The sequence below is a fragment of the Hippopotamus amphibius genome, chromosome 3 (assembly GCF_030028045.1).
Source record: "Hippopotamus amphibius kiboko isolate mHipAmp2 chromosome 3, mHipAmp2.hap2, whole genome shotgun sequence".
Classification (NCBI taxonomy): Eukaryota; Metazoa; Chordata; class Mammalia; order Artiodactyla; family Hippopotamidae; genus Hippopotamus; species Hippopotamus amphibius.
This window is the reverse complement of record NC_080188.1, coordinates 130,383,936-130,405,727: the sequence shown is the minus strand read 5'-3', so window position 1 is coordinate 130,405,727 and position 21,792 is coordinate 130,383,936. Positions and strand designations below refer to the sequence as shown.

The following is a 21,792-nucleotide window of genomic DNA, read 5'->3' as shown; positions in this document are numbered from 1 at the left end:
CTGAAGAACCAGGGGCTGGAAACCCAGTGCACAGCTCTGAATGCTTTTTTGAGGTTTCCCCCTTCCTCCAGTTATGGGGACCAATCAGAAGAAAAGTTGCCCCCCGGGGGAGGGAGCTGGGACCAGTCGGGCCTGGTGGGAATGCAAGACGTGGTCTCTGGGGGTTTCCAGGCTCTGCCCCTTGAACTCCCCCAGCTGCCATGGTCTCCTGGGCAGAGGGCTCTCATGGGATGATGGCCTCATCGTCAAAGAATGACCAGGGGCCCAGAGAGGGGCAAAGTGGGAAGATGTGCTTCTGCATGGGGCCAGTGGGTACTGGGGCTGCCGTGTTAGCCGTTACGATTGGTCTACAGGATGGGTGAGCCTTGAGGGCTCTACGCTTCCTGAAATCCTCTGTGACAGAGACAAATCCTCTGTGATCTCACTTCACATGGAATCTAAACCAAACTCGTAGAAAAAGAGATAAGATTTGTGGTCCCCAGAGGTGGGGGGGGGGCGGGGGAAGTCGGGGAAGGTGGTCTAAAGCTGGACTTCCAGGTACAAGATAAATTAGCCTGGGGGTGTCGTATTCAGCACCATGGTTACAGGTAATGCTGCCATGTGGTACACATGAAAGTTGCTAAGAGAGTCAAACCTCCAAGTTCTCACCACAATGAAAAAAAATTTTTGTAACCATATGAGGTGATGGGTGTTCACTAAACTTACTCTGGTCATCATTTCACAAAATATGTAAGTCAAGTCCTTCTGCTGCACACCTCAGCTTAGTGCTGTGTGTCAACTGTATCTCAATAAACTGGGGGAAAAAGGACGATGTCTTATTTAAAAAAAAAAGAAAGAAAGAACAGCTCTGGTTGGACTCATTTTGCTGTCAGGCCGTCAGGATGTGCAAGTGTGTCCTGCACTTGATACTTGAATGTGATTTCCACTCTCGCAGGTGGCGATCATAGCCGGAAACTTCGAGCTGGCCGAGTACATCAAGAACCACAAGGAAACCGACGTCGGTGAGTAGGCTGCTCACGGATGAACCGCAAGGGGCTCCGCTTGATTGGTCACTCCGTTAGATTGGTTCAGAGTCTGCTTTTCGCAACACTTCACAGAAAGCAGAGTGCTAGCATCTTCTGCCCCTCTGTGGCTACGTTTTCTTAACTCATGGCAGGGTTGGGGTAAGGAAAACCTTAGTTGGCAGGTGAGGTCGCTGGCAGTGGCCGCAGGGCATGGCTCTCCATCCAGAGAATCAGATCACTTTGCAGCTCATGGAGGTGCGTTTCCGGGAAGATTCTGAAACACACACGATTCCATTTAAAGCAAGAGATGTCGACAAAAAGAAACAGGAAAGAGCCAGAGGCATCCCCCTCCCCTCTCTCCTCTGCATCCCTCCCTCCCACTGTCTGCTGATGACAACTCCCCTTTCTAGTACCCCTCGTGCCAACCAGGAGGACTGTCTCTGGGGCTCCTCCTCTCTCCCATCGCCCTGCCGGCGGCTGGGCCCAGTCTTGCATCTTGGAAGAGCCCGCTGGCCTGTTTCCTCCAGCCCCGGGCTTACACAGGACGTGCAGCGGGGAGCAGTCCCACTGGACCAGCAGCGGTGAGATTTCAAGGCGGCACCATCCCATCGAGGGGGCGGGCAGTGGGGCTCCAGGGCGCCTGGAGAGGCAGCCGGATGGCGTCTGTGTCTTGTTGCCTGTACCCCTCACCCCTCAGTGTTTGGGGCTGGGGGTGAGGGATACCATGCGTTTGGCTGTCCAGTCTTTACCGTGTCGAGTGTGTGGCGGGTGCCCACCTGTCCCTGAGCATCCCACGAGGATGCAGAGCCGGATGCCTTGCTTGCCTCATCCGGTCCCCTGTGCCAAGCATCAGGGCCTCCCAGGGGCTGCGCCCGCTGCTGGCGCGAGTCCTCCCGCAAACGGGGCAGGCCTCCTGACTGCTCTGAGATCCAGGCCTCCGCCACGGCCACGTCAGCATCTCCCTCAGCACATTATGCAGATGGATGAGTTCACGTCCACAAAGTGCTTTAGAAAATGAACTGAGCTCTCCAACTCTTCCCACCACCCCCCCAGTACGAGGGAGCAGTACAATAGGATAGGGTTGGCTTGAGGTCTAAAAATACCGGTTGCTGTGAAGGGAATGGGGACTCTGTTGAGCAGGGCAGGCATCCAAGAAGAGAGGTGTGCAGGCCCCGCCCACGACTGCAGGATGACTAGTGCCCCAAGGATCCCTGGATCTCTGAGTTTCAGTGAAGGTGACAAACTTGGGGCTCCCTACCCTTGTTATTTTCACTGAGCAATGCCCTCGACTGGGGCCCGCACACCTGGGGGAGGCGTGAAGTGCCTTCCTCACTCAGCTGTCGGAAGGGAGCTGAGAGAGACTAGGGACTCTGCATCCCCCCACCCCGACCCTGCTCCCAAGCCCTGCCCTACAGATTCACGCCCTTTCCACCCCAGCCAGGAACCCATTCTACTCATAAAGTGCCAGTTTTCCAGGTCGGGGAGGTTCCTGGCTTCTCATTTCCTGTCTGGGATGCACACATCTCTCTGCAAACAGATTTTCTTATAAAAATAATACCTCTTTGTTGGGTGAACACATTTTAATGACCGCTCACCCGATCTGATCAGTGATTTATTTAAACTGTAAAGGGCTTGCCCTGCAGTGAGACGGGGGTAGTCACGCGGGCGCACGCGACTTCCATGGTTCCTGGTGCGGGGACTGAGGTTTGGGGTCTGCCTGCTGTACCTCTGCAGACGCCTCGGGGCTCAGCAAGATTGGGGGGGAGGGTGGCTTTTCCTATCAATCCATGCTCCTCATTAGTGCCGTGGGCTTTCCCTGGTGTATCCAGAGAGAAAGGATAGTACGGAACATATTTGCTTCCCTGCCAGGTCCTTGCAGCATCTCTAAAGAAGGGGAAAAAAAGAGTCCTCTTCTTTCCTCTGGGTCGTCTGACTCAGCATCTGTGATTGTGAACTAGCAAACTGTGCCGTTTAAGTGGATTCTGCTGAAAATTTCGCAGAGAGATGGTGAGGGGCATGGAAGCTGTGGGTCCTTCGCGGGTGCAGACGTCACTCCGTGCGTTCATTTCCGGACCCACAGTAAATCTGTCCTGCTCACTGAGTCTCGAGGTTTGAACCCAGTTGTGTGCTCTGTGCCCTGTGACCACCCCAGCTTTGCATCTTCCCTTGTTACCGGTGTGGCTAGATGCCGGGTGTGTGGTGGGGAGGGTCTGGCTCCGTCCCGATCCCTGCCTGGGTCTTGCTAAGTCCTGCGTTTGGGTCTGTGCCCGCTGTCTCAGAAAGCCGCCCTGCATCTGGGAGAAGGAATAAGCCCAGGGAAAAAGCCAACCTTCCTGAGACTGTGCACCCAAGCATCTCACGCTTCTCCAAGGATGCACTCACTGTCTCCCTGTGACCAAGGACGAAGCTGACATGCGACGTCGCATTTGGGTTGAGTTCCCCCAGAAGCAGACCTTGAGGCAAGACTGTGAGGGTTTGCCACGGAGCTGGTGCCAGGCGGCCGCAGTGGGAGCACAGGGAGTAAGTCCGGCCGACAGGACGCCAGCTCAGGTGCCTTAGGGAACAGGTACTGCGGACACCTGAGGCCTGGTCCCACCAGGACCTCCGGGAGGTCACGGGAGCTTGCCTTGGCCTTGTCTCACGCCAGGGGTGAGACGACTTATATATTTACCCACCGGGTCACATTGCTATTGGTTCAGGCCTGCTCTGTGCCAGGGAAGACCCTCCTCCGGGAGGTGCAGGGAGGTGCCTGTGGGGGCAAGTGGCCCACATACCAGGCATGCTGATTGCCAGGGGATGCGCTCAGGGCCCCAGGGACGTCTCCCAGGCAGGACTCCCCCACAACCACTTGCCAGAGGGATTGGCCGCGCCAGACTTTGAAGCCAGGCCCATGTGACTATGGGGGGCTCTGGGCTCTTACCACCTCCCTATGAACCTAGAACAGGTGGCCGCACGTGAGGGCTTCAGGCAGCAGTGCAGGCTGGGGCAGGGAGGTCGGGGGTCTTCCCACAGGCTGGTGCTGGAACCAGGCCTGGACGGTGGGTGGAGGGAGGGAGAGGGTTCTTGGGTCCAGACCGGAGCGGGGCCGTCCCGCAGGAAGTTCTCTGGGTCTCCTGGTCTAGGCTCAGCGCTCTGTGGCCACCAGAGGTGAGCGTCTCTCCCCTGAACTTTGCTCCCCAGATGGGCTGAGAGGGCAGTGAGGGAGAAGGAGGTTGCTTCAGGGGCAGCGTGAGGCCGGGCCGGGGGCTGCAGAGGGGTCAATCGAGAATCAGTAGGATTAGGACTGAGGTACAGGCCCTGCAGACCAGCGACCCCAAGCTGTGCTGTCAGGACAACCCCAGAAAAGGCTTTGTGGCTCAGGGAGGCCTCTCACCACCGCGTGTAAGTTTTCAGGGGGAAATCCTGTTTGAGAGGATTTCTCTGTCTCCACCCAAGGCCCAGATTAAGCCCTCCCCTACGGAGTCCTCTCCAAATCCTGATTCCTCCCTGGATCCACGTTCAGTGTTCACGTTTCAAAGAGAAATGTCTTTCCTGACTATTCTCTCTCGCTACGACATATCCAAGGGCACTGGGACTGCTCCTCCCCTGGAGGGGTCAGCGTCCTCAGGGGACCTTACCAAGGAAGGACGTGGCCTGGCAACTGCTCTCTGGAGGCGGGACAGAGAACAGAAGGCAGGAGGACAGTTTTGGGGAGGAGGGCATAGAGCCATCTCCGTGGGGCCACCAAGGGAAGAGAGAGACAGAGAGACCTCAGAAGTGATTGGTCCAGAACCCCGGCATCACTGCCCCCCTCCCCCCCCCACCCCCCCCCCCCCCACCCCGGCCATTCCTTCCAGTCTCATGAAGAATTCCTGCCTCCTGGGGAAGGCGGGGACATCCTTTCTCCCCACTGTGCTGTGTTTGAACCTGCCTGGAAGCCCTGGGAGGCACAGGAACTAGCAGGCTCCTAAGGGGCCCCCCTCCCCTCCACCGCCATCCTTCTAGGAGTGTCTGTGCGTGCATCCTCTCCCCTTGGGCCCCGTGCTCATCTGGGGCTTCGGAAACATTCGTTTGTCCCAGGCCTGGCCCTTTAAGAGGTGATGATAGAGGGCGATGCCCTTCTCATCTCCCTGCCCCCAGGGTTCAGAGTAGTGTGGAAAGGACTGCAGAGCCCAGACCTTCCCAACTGGGAACTACCCATCAACCGCTGTTCCTGGGAGAAGAGCGCATGGCAGCTGAGAAAAGCAGTTCCCGTACACTCGGCCTCCGGCCTCCCCCACCCCCATCCCCCAGCAAGTCGTCTGTGTTGCTGGTGGTCAGGCCCCTAGGTGGGGGATCCCTTCCTGTTCCTGACTGTTCTAGACCCTCCGAGGCTCCACAGTGCCCAGCAGCGCGTGCCAGGTGTGGGTGCCCCAGGGAGCTTGTGTAGAACGCAGATGCTCAGAGCAGCCCCCCATGCCCCCGCCCCCGCCCCGAGAGCCTGAGCCGGGAGGTCTGGGGTGGCCTCTGCCATCGCCGTTTTCCGTCCTCCAGCAGTCTGACGCTGGACAGCCGGGCACCAGCCCACCTCTGCTTCCCGGGACCTCCAGGCCTGCCTGCCCTGCCCCCATCTCCAGTGGGCTTGCTCAGAACACGCGAATGGGGCTGCCATAACAAAATGCCACCAACTGGGTGGCTTCAAAGAGCCAAAATGTATTCTCTCACCGTTCTGGGGGCCAGAAGTCCAAAGTCAAGGTGCCAGCAGGCCTGTTTCCCTCTGGAGGCTCCAGGAGCGGCTCCTCCCTCGCCCCTCTCCCGGGTTCTAATGGTAGCTGGCAGCCCTTGGCGTTCCTGGGGGCCACGGAGATGCATTCCTCCTCCTTCACACCACCTTCCTCTCTGCCGTGTCTCAAACCTCCTCTCCTTCCTCTGAGAAGGACCTCTGTCTCTATATCTAGGGCCCACCGGAAATCCGGGATGATCTCATCGTGAGATCCTTAAGTTAATTACATCTGCAAAGACCCTGCTTCCAAATAAGGTCCCAACTGTAGGATCCAGGGACCAGGACTTGGACAGATCTTTCGGGGGCTGCCATCAGCCCCCCAGAGGGCACTCACGTTGCTGTATGGCTGTCTCTCTGGGCTGTTACAGTGCCTGGCACACAGTGGGGCCTCAGGGCCTCACTGCCTCCCACCAGTGTTCCCACCCCATGTTCAGCCCCTCCCCCACCCTCTCTTCTTGGCACAGAACCCCCGTCTCTGGGCACCTGGAGTTGGGTGTCTAGGGGCCAAGCCCTTGCGGGAGAATCGATTCCTGGATGCGTTTGCTGGGCTGTAACGTTGCAGGGGCGCGGGCAGTGGGTCATGCTGGGGGCAGTTCTCCACTCGCACGGCAGAACCTTCTGGGCCATATGTGATGAGGGGTCTCTAGTCGATCGTGTGTGACGGTCACATGGCTTTCCCGCTCCCGCTTCTGCGGCTCAGCTGCCCTGACACCACGTCTTCTGTGACCTGTGGGGGGCTGTCTTTCATCTGCCCCCAGACTCTGGGGCGATGGGCATCCGGTATGATTGCTGGGGAACTTCAGGGGCCACTTGTCTCTTATTGCAGCCTCAGGAACCATGGTGACGGGCTGGAGAGGGATGGGACGGGGTGGGGGGGCTTATGTCCACTTTATGATGGTCAGCAAATTGTGACTTATACGCTACCCCACCGCGTAGCAGAAATCTAGAAGAATGGGGACTCACGTCCTGTATCTGAGGCTCCTGGCCCTTGCCTCTGTCAGGAGGTGCCCGGGACGCTTGCTGGCAGGCAGGGGTGCGCCTGCAACAGACACTCAGTGGGGCTCCCTGGGGGCTGGGACACCCATTTTGGAGAACCCAGCCTCACGTGTCAGGATCCTGAACTCAGAGGAGATGGAGGTAAGATTCAGCTTTGCCTAAATCGTGCCAGCTTGCGTTTTTGAAGATAAACATGGTGGACGGAGCCCCCAGATTCCAAGTTGGGCTTAGGGTCGATTTTGGTGCTTCAAAGTGAGTAAATGACAGTGATACACATTTTCCTAACTTTCCGCACACAGCCTAATCAATGCGATGCCTTTCTGACAAAGTCCCTTGAAGGGCTCAAATATCCCCCGCCTTGAGCCCCGGAACCTTTGTTTTCCGGACATGAAAGTGCCCCGCCGAGAAATCAGGGCACTTAAGAGGCTCTGATGTGGCTTTAGGGGGAAGACACGAAGCGCGCTGAAACACGGCGAGGTTACTCATGGGCCCCCCGAGGTCTGTGGAATCCGGAAATGGATCCGCTCAGCGTGTGGATATAACCCTATCCCTTTAAAAGAGAGATTACATCTGTCGTGAAGCGCGCTGTTCACAATCCGGCCAGCATGTATGTTGCCGCTCACCGGTGCTGTGGTTTGTTTTTTTTTTAAACTCCCTTCCTCTTTAAAACATTAAATGTGACCTCCATTTGGTTATTTTATTTGCCCACTCGGAGAAAGTGATGGTTTAAAGGCGAGCGTGAATACCAAAGTTAATCCTGCTTCTTGTCCGGCGCTGAGCTGCAGCTGAGTCCATGAGCCCAGCAGGTCTTAAAAGCTTTTGCCATCGAGCATTTGCGATGGCTTCTATAGGATGGAGGTCCCCCCAAGCAAGGCTGTTGGGGAGCTGGGGAGCTCGAGTCCGAAATAGTCATGCAAAGATTAAGCATGTTGCAAGCTGATAAGCTTTGGACTGGGATAACCTATTTTTTACCACCTTTGTTATTTTTGTTTTTGCCTGGCTCTGTGGGGAGATGCACTGTCAGATGGATTAAATGACATGGGTTGTTCTTCTTCAGCAGAACAAGGTTTGTTTTCCTATATCTTGTCCTTCCGCAGCTATGGGGAGAGAAGCGAGAGGTTTGGGTTTTTTTAAATGAAGCCCATTGAGCTGATGTGTGAGTTTGGGTGTCTGATGAGCTGCCCGAGAATTGCTTGGATACTGTTGCTAGGTTTTGAGACCGAGCGCCTATGTAATTACGCTTTAGATATGTATAGATGATGAGGAGAGGGTGGTGTTTTCAAACAGATTTCTTAATGCATTATTTCGGGGGGGGGTGTTTATGGGTGAGAATGTAAAATCCATGCTGATGTGGGGCCATGATGCTTTTTTAAAAAATACCTGCTTGGTAGCTGTTCACCTGCTGTGAAATAAAATAGATCCGATTTGAAAGCAGCATTCAGATTTCCTGGCATTTGGACTGTAAAACGTGCTACTTACCATGTAACGCAGACAATGGTATTAAGTAAACACGGCATCCTTTGTTTGCACGTAGAGCCGGCAGGTCCTGGGGAAAACCCAGCGTTCTAACCTGCTTCATGTTATCAGATTGGCTCGTTTGGGGTCAGCACGGCCGAGCCCCCCCACCCCGCACCTTGTGAGCTTGCGGAACGAGCCTTCCCAAGGAAAGCCAGGCTGGTCTGTTCCCCAGAAGGATGCGGCCAGCACAGCTTTTGCCTGGATTCCCAGAGAATATTTTCAAAGCAAGTTGCCGAGGGAGGGAGGGAGGCGTGATGAAGCCCCAGCAGACGCAGCAGCCTGAGCGGATGTGAGCAGCCCGCTGTCACCCGTCACGGCCGATTCTGTTTGCATGTTGCCTCCCTCTCGGGGCTGAGGGAGCTGTGCAGCGTGTGTGGGCCACCAGTGCCGGGTGCCCTGTCCGTCCATCCGTCCGTCCAGGTGCACATGGCTCCCTCCTTGCCGCGTTCAGTGCCACCAGCCCCACTGTTCCGAGTGCTGCCGGGGTCTCCATCGTCCGGCTCTGGGCGTCCGGTCATGTGCTCGCTGCTGCAGCTCCCCGCCCCTCCCCCACACGTATCAGTCTACGGGATTATCCTGAAATCCTGGACCGTAGCTGATGCTCCGGGGCGCAAGCTAAGGTGATGCCCGTTTGTGACCCTGGGAAAGGGTTGCTCTTGGGCTCTTCGGGATGGGGCTTTCACACGTGGCCGACTCCCGGCACTGATGTCCGGTGAGTGTCCACTGGGGACCCACGGTGGCCTCGGTCTGTCCCAGATGCTCTGTTCACTGGACTCCCGGGGACGCATGTCGTCTTGGTCCTGAGAGAGTGCAGCAGCAGCCATGAGGCTTTGACCTCCTGTCCCCTGTGTGTTTCCCCTGCTTTGTTGCCATTGCCCGTGTTCTGCCCCTGGGGCTCCCCCGGGCCTCCCGAGCTGCCCCTTCACTCGCTCACGCATGCACACGGCCTTGGAAGGCCACCCAAGGGAGGCCCAGGCTGGGGACGCGTCCTCCACTTAGTCCCCGGCTGCCTTGTCCCCTCGTGCAGGGGATGAGCATGGCTGCTGGAGTGGGGGTCCCACCAGAGATTCTCGGAGGGTCCACCTACCCGCCCACACACATCTACTCCTTCCCGTCCTCTGGGTTGAACTGGTCCCCAAACCTGACTCTTTCCCAGCTCTTTGCTTCCTGGTCCTGGGCAGTTTGGGCTCCTGGGGAAGACGCCTTCCCACTCCATCCCCTGCGGACAAGTGGGCGCCCCAGAGACCCTCCGTCTCCCTCCACCACCCCTCCCCAGGCCTCAACCACACATTCTCTGCACAATTCCCTGCAAGCCGGGCACCTCCCTGTGCCGTGGCTCCTGAGCGCCGCAGGCCCCAGCGCCATTCATAACCACGATCGTGTAGCACCACCTTCGTTGTCCGTGAGTGAGATTCATAGATAACATAACCTCACACACACGGAATTTTTACAAATCGGCCTAACATCCTAACCGTCCTGTAAGGAACAGAAGGTGGAGAGGGATGGACGGGGAGGTGACCTGTGCGTCCACGGGGAGGTGACCTGTGCATCCACGAGAAGGTGTCCCACACCCAAGGTCCCAGGGCAGGGGCAGGTGCTGGCCCCTTTGCTCACACTTGCCCTCAGATCCCCGAGCCCCTCAGGCAGCTGTGACACCAGGAGGGCCCCACCAGCCACCCGTGCTGTGGTTTCCTGAAATCGTGAGCAAAATTCCAGACCAAACACCAAGTACGCTCTTCCACTTAGGTAGTAGCTGCATTTCCAGAAAACTCAGTGACTATCCGTGTGAAAGGGTGTGTGTCTGTGAGTCAGCGTGTGGCGGAGGTTATGCTAAGATAAACAGGCTTTGCAACTGCTGTACGCGAAGGTCTGCAGGGCTCTTCTGGATTCGTGTGGACCGTCCCACGATTGCCGGACTTTTAGGGAGTCTGGCCCCTGCCCACCCCCTGTGACAAGTATGCCCCCCACCCACCAACGGCTGGAACGATCCCCAAGGCCCCTGCGGCAGGGCGGACACCAGCCGGTGTGGGAACCAGAGCTGGGATACTGACGGGGTGGTCCCGGGCGCAGGTGGGACGCAGCCCCGGACTGCAGGCCGCTGCGTCTCTGCGTTCCCTCTCTGCGGGGCTCCTCTCTGGCCCGAGCGCCCGCTGCACTTGATTCCCAACCCCACTTCCAAGGCCCGGCCTCTGATCCCGTGTCCTAGGGCCCCCAGGCGGGGCCCTCAGTCCGTCATGAGGACCCCGAGGTCCAGGGGGGTGCACCAAGATGAGTGCGGACGCCCTTTCAGAGGGTGTGGTGTGCAGTGGCTGGCGGGCTATTTCGTCCTCACCCGCCTCCCACCTTGGGCCTCCCCATCCCTCTCCAACCTTGCCCACATTTCCAAGGCCCACGTCTCAGCCCAGGCTCAGGGAGGCCCATCCTTTCCTTTCTCTGCGGCTGTGCCCTGGATGTGCGCCTGAGCGTGGGAGGGGCGCCCTGGGATCCCGGGCTTTGCCGCTTATCCCGCTTCCTGCAGCCCTGCTTGGCCTCCCCTCCCCTTTCCCGGCCCCCCGGTCTTCTCGGCTGGGCTTTCCTCCACCCTGCACCATTCTTCTCTCGCCATGACTGTCTTCCTGGTAGACACCCTGGGCCAGGCTCCAGGCCCCGGCAGGCCAGGACTTTGTGTCCCAGCTGCAGGGCTGGGCATTTGGTGGTCAGTTCCCTGCAGGTGGAGAATGTCTACACCTGTGGGAGGGAGTGGGGCGGGGGCTATTGGCATTAGGCGGCATTGAATCCCATTGGGCCATAGAGCCAGGATGGCTTCTTGGAGGAGGAGGCAACAGACTGTCTTCATCTGAACAGCAGAAACAGTGCTGTTTCACTGCCCTTTCATGGCTGGATTGCACGCAGTGCTTGTGTTTGATCTCTGCCAGGCGGGTGGCACTGTCGCTGTCCCCATTTTACAGATGAGGAGAGTGAGGCTTCCAGACTCAGAAATGTGTTCCATGGCGAGGTCACAGGGAGCTGGGGTTTGAACTGAGCCACCGCTTAGCTGCCATGATGCCTTCCTTAACCCTTTGTGCATCTCCTCACCACCTTCTGTTCCCAGGCCCTCCCTACCCGCTCCCGTGTTTGCTGCTCCCCTGCAGTCCTGCCTCCTGGGGGGTCGGTCAGGGGCTCTCCAGCTCTGTGCACAGAGGAGCTCTTCCCCGAAGACAAACCGCCACCTTCCAGGAGGGCCCTGAGGGCACCCTCCTCCCCCCACCCCCAGTACTCTTACCAGCACCTTCTGGCTTCTGCCTGACAAACCCACACCCCCTCTGCACCCAGCAGCCCAGTTGCCCCGGCCTGTCTCCGCTGACACCAGAGCCTACAGAGCAGTGATGGGACCTTCCAAGGAGAACAGCTCTTGGCCAGTTCCAGCCTGCTCTCTCTATTTGAGCCATTTTATCTGGGAAAACCAGTTTCCCTGCTACTCCGAGATGTGAGATGTGCACGTATGAGTGGCCTGTCAGAGGAGAAACAGTGGTAATTACCTGGGGCTCACCTGGCGCCTCTGCACCTGCTCGTCTCTCAGGCTCCCTCCCCATACCCCCTCCCCCTTCCCCTCCTCCTCCTCCTCATCCCCCCCCTCCCCCATGTCGGCTGACCTGTCCCCTAACTCTGGTCCTCAGGGTGCCCCTCATACCCCACTCCTCCTCCGCCCCCTCCCTCTCTCCCTCCTCTCCGTCCTCCCCCTCCTCCTCCTCACCGGCTGACCTGTCCCCTAACTCTGGTCCTCCGCGTGTCCCTCTCCGCGTGGTTTTCAAACTCCTCTTCAGCACCAGTGAGGGAAGGGCGTGTGTGCCGCAGACAGAAGAGGCAGTATGGCTGAAGGAGACCGGGGTTCCGGAAGTCGCTGCCCATCCTGAATTCCCACGTCTGGGGAGAAAGTCTAGTGGGACCTCCTGAAGAGAGAATAGGCAGCCTCCTTGGAGATTCACCTCTGTCTTCAGATTTGCACACCCCCTCTCCCCCAGTCTTCATGGTGAGAGCTGTAGAAGGTCAGGGTGTTTTCGGAAGTAATTGTCTTTTGAGGGGGTGACAGTTCGTGACCCTAAGGAAACCCAGACTCAGAACGTGAAGGAGTCCAGAGGCACCGTAGAGACGCTTGCAGAAACCCGGGCCGCCTCGGCCTGGCCTGAGTGGGGGAGGGACGGGAAGCCTCCTTCCCCAGCAGGATGCCCGTCACCAGGAAGCAGCGGGACCCTGGCCGGTGGCCCCACATTCTGGCAATGGGCACCTGCGATTCAGGGGACAGGGCTCTCACGGGCTGCCCCGGTCAGTCGAAGGCACCAGGGGCTACCCTTTCACCCCAGCCTGGGGCACTCCCTGCGGGGCCCGAGGACCAGCCAGAGCCGGTCTCCCACATACGCGCCCTTGGGCTGCACTCAGAAGACCCGTCCACCTCCAGGAGGAAATTCCTCCATGTCGCCCACCTGTGCGTCCTTCCCTTCCAGCCCCTTCCACACAGATCAGACGGCTGCCAGCCCTCTGTCCACCCACCCCCTTTCCCCGAGCACCTATGCCACCTCTGTGGGTCCCCCCCCCGCCTTCCCAGTGGTTCTCCCAGCAGGTGCCCCCCCCCCACCGCCTTCTCACATTTGCAGGATTCCTGCATTCAGAGTAGAAGCTCATTTCACAGAAATCAGGGTGCACAGTCTGGAGGGGGCACTCCCGAGACCAGGCTCTGGGCCACTCCGCGTCCCTGGCACGCCCAGTGCCAGCTCCTGGGACTTTACTTGTCCCTGCAGAGCTGCTCGACACATAGTTGCTGAACCTCATAGAGCAGATGGGATGCAGGCAGGCTCGCGGTGGGTGGCTGCTTCCCAAACATCTGGCGAGCCTCAAACCCTGGCAGCTGCCTCCACCACCACAGCAAGACTGCTGGGTCCCATCTGGGCTCTGCTTTGCTCTGACCCCTCATCTGTGACCTTGCATTGTGGGGTCCCTGACTCACCAAGCCTGGGAGCGACTACAGCACCCCAGACAAGGCCCCCGTGGAGCTGGCATCCTGATGCCAGGAGAGGGGGTCCCGGCCTCTCCTGGACCCATCCGTTCAGGCCTTTAGGGAAATGTGTGCACCCCAGAATTTCTGGACTTTGCTGCGTAGAACCACCTGGAGCATGGACACCTCAGGAAATAGGCACAGGAAGCTTCCTTGTCGTGTAGGTGCAAAGGCGGCCAGGTAGCGAGACCAGAAGAAAGCATGAAGCCAGGTGCCAGGAGGATGTGGGTTCCCTCTGGACGCATGTGTGGGATCTTGGGGGAGGCCCGGCATCTCTCCCGGCCTCAGCAGCCACTGCAGACGTGAACGCCATCTCCGCTCTTTTATGATTAGGGCTGAGCCCAAATTCAAACAGGGAGACCTAAGCATCTTTTCTTGAAGTTCTTCGGGGCTTTGAGGGTATTTGAGCCTCATATGCGGGCGGAGGGTTTGGAAGACTATGTGGGGTGGAATTCAACTGAATGCGGAGACGATTTCTATTCTGGGCCTAATGAGCGTGAATGGAAGGATTCTAAGGTGGTTTTTGAGAAGGAAGAATTTGTCCACATGGGTGCAGAAGTGGTGCTGACATTAGCCACGGTGGAAGGGACACATTGAGGAGCTAAGTGAGCATCGGGTGGTCAGGAAGGAGGGCGAAGAAGAGAAAGTCATCCCGCTTGGCTTGCGAGGTGATGAGTGTCAAGTTCTCAGTCATCCGTGTCCAGGCACAAAACAGACCTTGATTTACACGCCTCCCCGGGGCCATCGGCCGCACGGGCTGCCCTGACTGAGGAGGCCACCCGGATGAGGGCGTCTCCAGGAAAAGGGCAATAAGTAGCTCCAGAAAGTGTCTTCTGGGGAGGTCGACGGGGGTCTTCCGAGAGAGAGCTAGCAAGGGAAGGCAGGACAAATCCTGTGGCTAGAGGGCCAGGATGCAACAGAGCTGGACTGAAGACAGGGAATCAGCCCTTCCCTTAAATCGCGGTGGCTTCGTTCGCTGTTGGCCAGTGGCCTGTTCTCAGTTCTGTGGTCCTCCCACAGCCAGCAGGGCCAGGGAAGGATGGTGAGCCAGAGAAAGGACCAGAGAAGGGCAAGGGACACGTGCTGATGAGCACAGCAGGCGGGCCCTACAGAAATTTGTCTCCGACAGCTCGGTGACTCTCCCGGGATCACACGCTCATTGCTGGGGTGAGGTCGGGCCCCTTCTCCATCGCGTGCCTAGCTTCTTGTAGGGTTTTCCAGCAAGTGGGAGACAAATTCGACACAGATGTGCTCCAGAAGGGGAAAAAACGTTCAGCGAAAACACCGTGTTTCACTCCTTTTCTTATGAATTTATCAATGTCCCTTTTGGTGCCCGGAACAGATATGAAAATATTGGTGAGGAAGAGTTGTGACAGAATTGCGTGGCCAAGGGCTTGGCCGAGGTGGGGGTGGGGGCAGGCGATGACCTTTGCTCGGTTCTTGCTTGGATTCCAGTTGTTGGCATCCGTGCCCCTCCACCAGGCGGACAGTCGCTCCCAGACAGCACCAAAGCTGGTGCGAAGGGCGCTGAGTCCTGTTCTGAGGCTGGGGGGTAAGGGCCTTTGTCAGTGTTCAGATGGGCCAGGCGAAGAGAGAGTCAGAGCATTGGGGTGGCCATGCCTGTGGCCCCAAGAGAGGATGTTCTGCCCCTAAATGCTTGCTTTCCTGGATGGTTTCAGTAGAATTCACCACCATCGCTCAGAGCTGGGGATGCCTGTGGTTGGCGGTGAGGTCCTGGGGGTCCATTGCCTGCAGTGCCTGGGACAGAGGGGGCATCCCGTAAACGCCGGGTGACGTATTTAGACATACACGTTCTTCCTTCCACCAAAAGCACGCTTTGTGTTGAAGCCCCACCTCCCACCCCCTCCCCAGACCCTGCCATCTTTCTGGTCACACGTGTTTCTGTCACTGACCTCCAGTGTCGGCCAGGATGGTTTGTCCATCGTGCTGGCCACAGGCCGCTGGTGCTGGAAACAAACCCAATTTTGTCTTCTCCTTGGCGTCACCAGTTAGCGTCGCGATCCTGCGAGCCATCCGTAAACAGCTGCAAAAGTTTATGCGCACTGGCAGAACGCTGGGGAGGACAGAGGGAGCGAGGGGTGATGGTGGCTGCAGGGGGCGCGGCCTCCACCGGGCTCTTCGCAGTGGTTCTGAAGGCGGGAGCTCCCCCAGGCAGCAATGCTCAGCCTCTCCGGATGCCGGCAGCGCCTCCCGCCTGCCCCGAGCCCTCGGCTGGAGGGTCGGGCATCCCGCCCGCTTCTGGCCCGTCACCTGCCGTTTCTGTTTGCTTGTTTCGCTCAATACGCGTCTCGGGCCGCCGCGTCCTCTTGACTCTCGAGCAGCTGCCGCTCGTGGGGGCTTTGTGAGTGTCAGCCCTGGGAAGACGTCCCTCCTTCTGTTGCTCACAGGTCTTGCCAGAGAACGTTACCATTGCCAAAGCCCGTCTTATCAAGTTCATTTAAAGGTAGAGCTCACTGCTTAGTGTCTCAGAATAGTCCCTGAGTTCTGGGATGCCACGGTTGTCACGGCAATAGTTCTTTGTTTGGGTAACCACACGTGTTCTCCTGTGAACCACATCGGTCCAGACTGGAGGTTTCGCCTCCCTTGGGGGCCGCCGTCCAGCAAGCAGAGGTACCAAACGGACGTGGGGACTGCCTGCACCCCTCCCCTTTCTGTTGGCGCCTGGACCGTCTTCCATCTTTTCGACGTTTAGGGCAGAGCAGAGGATGCTGAGTAGAATGAATGACTATGTAGAGGCAGTAAACACTAGCGACGTGCTCATTCTGCCCCGAGGAAGTGGGTTCTTCGGGGTGTCGTGGGCTCCCTTCCTTGTGGCTAGCCAAGAGACCCCCAACTCTTTGCCCTGCCCGTGAGCGACCCCAGATTTCAGCACCGAGCGAAGGAGCCCATGACACTTAAGACAGTGACAGATGAGAATTGCTACAGATCAGATTGAATTTGCCCAATCGGGGGTGGAAAGGGATCAGTAGGTGTCCCGGGCTTGGAGGACGCACACCAGAGAGTTGGTATGAACGTGGTCCAGGGACAGATCCCCCCTTTCCCATGGCCCGTGGCCCCTGTGCACCAAAAGCGTGGTCTGTGGAGGGCGCCTGTGTGGCCCCCGTCATTCCCGCCAGGCCCTTCCTGGAAGGAAGCTTGTCCCTTTCCACTTCCTCCCACCCTGAGCCCCCAGCCCACAGCCTCGTCACACACGTGTTTTTCCTTCCTTTTCCACTGTTGACCCTCCTCGGCAAACTTCAGGGTTGGGAGCAGGTACCTTGAGGGCAGGTGTCTCCACTCCCAGGCCCCACTCCCCACCCCACAGGCCATCAGACAGTGCAGGATCCACACCTTTATCCAAAAAAAGCACCTCAGAAGTGAGAGCGTGTTCATAACTCATGGGCAGTCAGACTTGACCAGAACTGATTTGAGCCTTTTATAGCCTTTATTTACCCTGCTTCGTGTGATGAGCCCTCTGTCCCCTGCCGGAGTCCGCACGTGGCTGATGGCGGGACTCTGACCAGACCCACCAGCGGTGCCCGTAAGAGAAAGCATATGGGCTGTGTTATCATGACAAGCCAGGCAGCTCGAAAATACCCCAACACCGCCACCCCACGCTTTTCAATGTCCTGGATCTGTGTTTGTTAAATGCACAAGAGTTCTCAACCTTAAAATAACCCTGGGTCTACCTGTTAAGGATTTCAAAGGATTCTTTCAAGACGGTGTTGCCTCCGAGGATGGGGTGCGTCTTTGCTTTAAATATTGAAGGGAGTTCTTACATGGAAATCACAGAGGCCTTCAGCGACTCTCTCAGTCAAGGTCAGACAAGGGCTTTGCCTCTTTCCCTGCCCACCCCCAGCCCCCTCCTGCCCCTCATGTCCACAATTTCCCATCAAATCCTGCAGGGGTCCGGGGTGGGAGGGGCAGGGGGTCGGGCGCGTCTCCCTTTGCTGTGTTTAGGGTTTCTTCTCTTCCAATCAGAGACACTGTCATTCTTATTTCTCCAAATCTCTGTTTCCTCTTTTCCTGCCTGGCTTGTTCAGCAGACGGGATAGGGGGTTGTCAGGGTCTGGGGCCAGGGGCTCACGGCCTCTGTGAGAGACAGACCTGGGCTCAGTGTGAGCAGGCTGCCCGGACACAGGCTGTGTCCTCCTTCTGCCCTCTCTCCCTTCCCCCGCACCCCGACCCTCTGTGCTGGTGACTGGTAGAGCTCTCACCTGACCTCTGCCCGGAGCCTCAGACCCTCAGTCCCACCTCCTGTGGGATCCTCCCACCCGGTAGCCCAGACCCCTCTCTGGACCCCAGGCTGCCATCTGCGATGGGCTAAACTATGTCCCCTAAAATCCATATGTTAGAGTCCTAATGCCCCGTACCTCAGAATGTGGCCTTATTTGAAAATAGGATCTTTACAGAGGTAATCAATTTAGGGCATTAGGGTGCACCTTAATCCGGTAGGACCAGTGTCCTTATAAAAGGAGGAAATTTGGAGACAGACTTGCACACAGGAATATGGCCTGTGAATATGAAGGCTGAGATGGGGTGAAGCTTCTCCAAGCCAAGGGTCCCCAAAGATGGCCAAGAAATCTCCAGCAACAGCAGGGAAGGCAGTGAAGAGATTCTCCCTCGCAGCCCCCGAGGGAACCCACCCACCGACACCTCCACCTCAGCCTTCCACCCTCCAGGACTGGGACAGTAAATCTGTTGGTTAAGTCCCTAGTCTGTGGAGCTTGGTCGCGGCGGCCCTAGAAAATGGATGCACCATTTCCTGGCCAACAGCCTTTCCTCCTGGGTGGTCCCGTCTCACTTAGGGCACGAGAAGCAGACACCCGTGACCATCCTAGATTCTTCCTGGACGCCCCTTCCAGTCCATCGGACCCCCATCTGTTTTCCGTCCAAGTACTTCCTGAATCTCCCCCCATCGCTCCTCATTGGTTTGGGCTTGTTTTTATGTCACCTGGACCACGGCAGCAGGTCACGGTGGTCTTGGCCCTGGTTTTGTCTCCCTTCACTACCAAGTGCTGCAGCCCAAGTGGGCTTCCAACGCCCAGATTCTGCTGTTCCACTCGTCCTGAAATCCCTTCCCTGGTGCCCCGAGCATCCTCTTCTTATAAGGACACCAGTCACGGGATGAGGGCCCAGCCCCTTCCGGTACAACCTCACCTTAACTAATTACGTCTGCCAAGACCCTGTTTCCAAATAAGGTCCCGCTCACAGGTTCTGGGTGGACACGAATTTGGGGGAAAGGACACTGCAAACCCAGCGCAGAAGTCACTGTCCACCACGTGTAGGGTTTCCTGAGGAGCGGAACCAGGATGTTTCAGGCAGAGCGACGGGGTACAAATTGCTGGAGGTGAGGGGCCCCGCACAGCCCCAGCGGTGGCAGAGCAGCGGGCCATGTGAGCACTCTGTGTGGAGGCCCCATCACTCAGCAACGCACTGCCCTGTTCACCCCGTGTCCAGAGACCACGGCTCAGAGTGTGACAGGCCCGAGTCATTGCACAGTGGTCACTGAGCCCCGGCTCCTGCCCCAACGAAAACCTCTGCTCACAGCCACGCTTCAAGCCCCATACACAGGGCAGGCAGGACGCCTGGCGCCTTCGGGAGCTCTGTGCCCTGGAGCCTGGCCGGGAGCGGGGGCAGCGGGCAGTGAGGTGGGAGGGGCAGGCTGGGTGGCCAGCAGGTCTGCACGGAGCTTTGCCCTCGCAGTGCAAGCCTGGCCTGGAAGCGCCAATGCCCACCCCCACCCCCAAGTGAGACATGCAAAGCGGTCGGTCCCGACAGGTTTCACAACTGCAAGGTGGTGCACCGCCTGCATCCCCTGCGGGCGGGCACAGTCCCCGTCATCCCTGCTGGTCCAGAGGAGTGGCTGAGCTGCTGGGGTTCTGCGGTGTACGGTCACCTCCCGCTGCCACCCCGCGGCTCAAACAACAGGATTCGCTGTCTCCAGTCGTGGAGGCTGGAATCCCAGATCCAGGTGTGGGCCGGGCTAGTTCCTCCTGAAGCCTCTCTCCTCGGCGTGTAGACGGCCCTCTCCTCCCTGTGTCCTCGCAGGGTTGTCCCTCTGTGTGTGTCTGTGTCCTGACCTCCTCTTCCTATAAGGACACCAGTCCTATGGGATTAGGGCCCCACCAATATGACCTCATAATTTACTCTAATCACCTCTCTGAAGACCCTGCCTCCAGATACAGTCACAGTTGTAGGTACCGGGCGTTAGAGCATCAACTGTTGAATTTCAGGGCGACATGTTTTAGCTGAGAACACGAGGTACCCGCCTACACACAGCCTCTCTCTTTGGGATCCCTGCCCCTTGGTCCCAGGACAATGGTGCTCTGGGTGGGAATCGGACAGCAAGTGGAAGAGACCCACTCAGGACGTGAAGGAGGCCACGTGTCCAGGGCCTTCTGCCTCGGGGCCCCCGTCCTATGGTGGGGACCTAGGCCTGGCACAGGCATTTCCTGAGAGGGGGTCCTTGTCCTCGGGGGATGCTGACCAATTGCATCCCCATCACCAGGTGTGGACGCAGCACAGCTCGACACACCAGCTATGAGCACAGACTCTGGAGCCTGTCTTCTTGGTCTGCGTCTTGACTCTGCCACTTCAGGGCTGTGTGACTTTGGACAAGTTACTTAACCTGTCTGTGCTGTAGTTGCCCCCTCTGTGTCTCAGGGATAAATAACAGTCAGCCCCCTCGGGTGGTTCAGGTGAGGACTACCTGTCACAGCTGAGCCTGGCTTGAAGCAGAGGTGATGGAGGGACTGGTTATCATAGTAGAAGCCCCGCTTCAGAGACGGAGAGCCCCAGTCCTGGGAGTTGATACCACTTGGCCCGACTCACCCTGGAGGGCACAGGGTGGGAAGCCAGGTTTGTCCGAGAGCAGGTCACACAGCTCCAAGTCTGTGGCCCGTGTCTGTGTGTCACCCTGACCCTGGGCAGGTGGGGCCCTTTTCTAGGTGAGCACATAACTCACCTGCAGGCTATTGGCCACATTGTTGAAAGTAAGAAAACTTCCTATCACGCTTGCTACTTGTGTTTCCAGTTATGCCATCAAGTGCCCCGACTACTGGGTTTGCATAATCGCCTGGGGGTGGGGGAGGGGGTGATCCCACCCAGCTGCTCACCCAGAGTTGACACTGATGAGCTTCATGGGAGGCAGCAGTCAGTGACGGAAGGAAGAAGTGACAGATACGCTATTGGAACATGGAATCCAGGCGGGGGTGGGAAGGGGGCCCAGCATCGCAGGCGCCGTGGGGGCCGCCGCCGAAACCCACCGGCCACATCCCTGGGGCGTTGGTGCTCAGCGCTCAAAACCCTTCCTGGGAAATGTTCCAAAGATGTGGACAAAAAAGGCCTGACAGTAGCTATCGCCACAGAATAATGGCTGTGCTGCAGGTAAATGTTACAGGGAAGCTTTTATTGGGTGAGAGGTGGGGGTCCGGCCAGCTCTGACTTCTGTGCGTGATGAGTACAAACCTACAGGCTCCATCCTTGAAAGGTAGAGTGGCCGAGCTCACGCCTTCATCCTCGGGCCAGGGGCCTGGAGAGGCTTCTGTGACCCACAGACCAGGGACAGCCGCCTGGCTGCATGTCCTGTTTGGACACGCGCAGCTGCCCTCCTGTCCCTCTGGTGCTGGAAACCTGGCCCTGGCCCTGGACCTGCTCACGGCCCGCTGCTCACCTAGAGTTGAGCCTCTTGTAGGGGCTCCTCCCTGGCACCTCTGCCTGTTCCAGATTCTTCTGAGGACTCGGGTGAGGGTCCTGTCATGGGCACCCACCCCCTCCTCTCCCTCCTGCGTCTGTTCCCGCTTGGGTACCATTTAAACTGCTTCCTAGCCTCCAACTTAGGACTGACATGTGTCTTCTAGGGTTTGGGAGAATCCGGGTGGGGAGTCCCTTCCCCAGGGACCTCCCACTCCCCTCTGAAGCACACCTAATCTGGCTCAACCCCCTGGTCTATGAGCCCCCAGCCCGGCTCTGGGGTCCACATAGGTGTTACTCATTTGGCATCTGCTTTCCTGAATTGCCAGCTCCCGGCTGGGGTGAAACACCAGTAGGGTTGCTCCTGGGCCCTCATCTCTTAATCAGAAATGTCCCCTGGGCTCCACTCCCGCAGGGCCACACCCTCAGGCCCTAATGCCCGGACGGTCCAGCCATGCTGCGGCAGGGTGGCTGCCTCCAGGAACACCTGTGAAAATGTTTCCGACACTAGATCCCTCGAGAGCCCAACAGACCTGCCTTTGGAGCACGCGTCCTGGTTGTGTGGGCATCTCTGCTCACCAGCAAGACAGCCTGTGGTTTTCAGAAGATGGAACATGGCCTCACCCTGTGAGCAACTCCCTGGGTAAGAGTAGAAGCCGTAACGGCCGCCCAGCTGGGGCCGGTGGTCCCACAGGGGGTGAGAAATCAGAGGGTCGTTCCCCAGGACACGATGACGCTAGGTGGCCACTGGCAGGAATGGAAGGTTTGCGACCTCGTATTTGCCCAATACGCTCCTGGCCAGAACGGCC

The 21,792-nt window shown here is 58.1% G+C and overlaps 1 protein-coding gene across 1 annotated transcript in view; it reads left to right on the top strand.

Annotated features, from left to right (window-relative positions):
- The window catches only part of SHANK2 (SH3 and multiple ankyrin repeat domains 2), a 470,853-nt gene that overhangs the window by 116,946 nt on the left and 332,115 nt on the right, over positions 1–21,792 (top strand). The window contains exon 9 of the mRNA XM_057729608.1: positions 935–1,001. Within this exon, the coding sequence (XP_057585591.1) occupies positions 935–1,001 (67 nt within the window). The remainder of the gene's footprint in view (positions 1–934; positions 1,002–21,792) is intronic.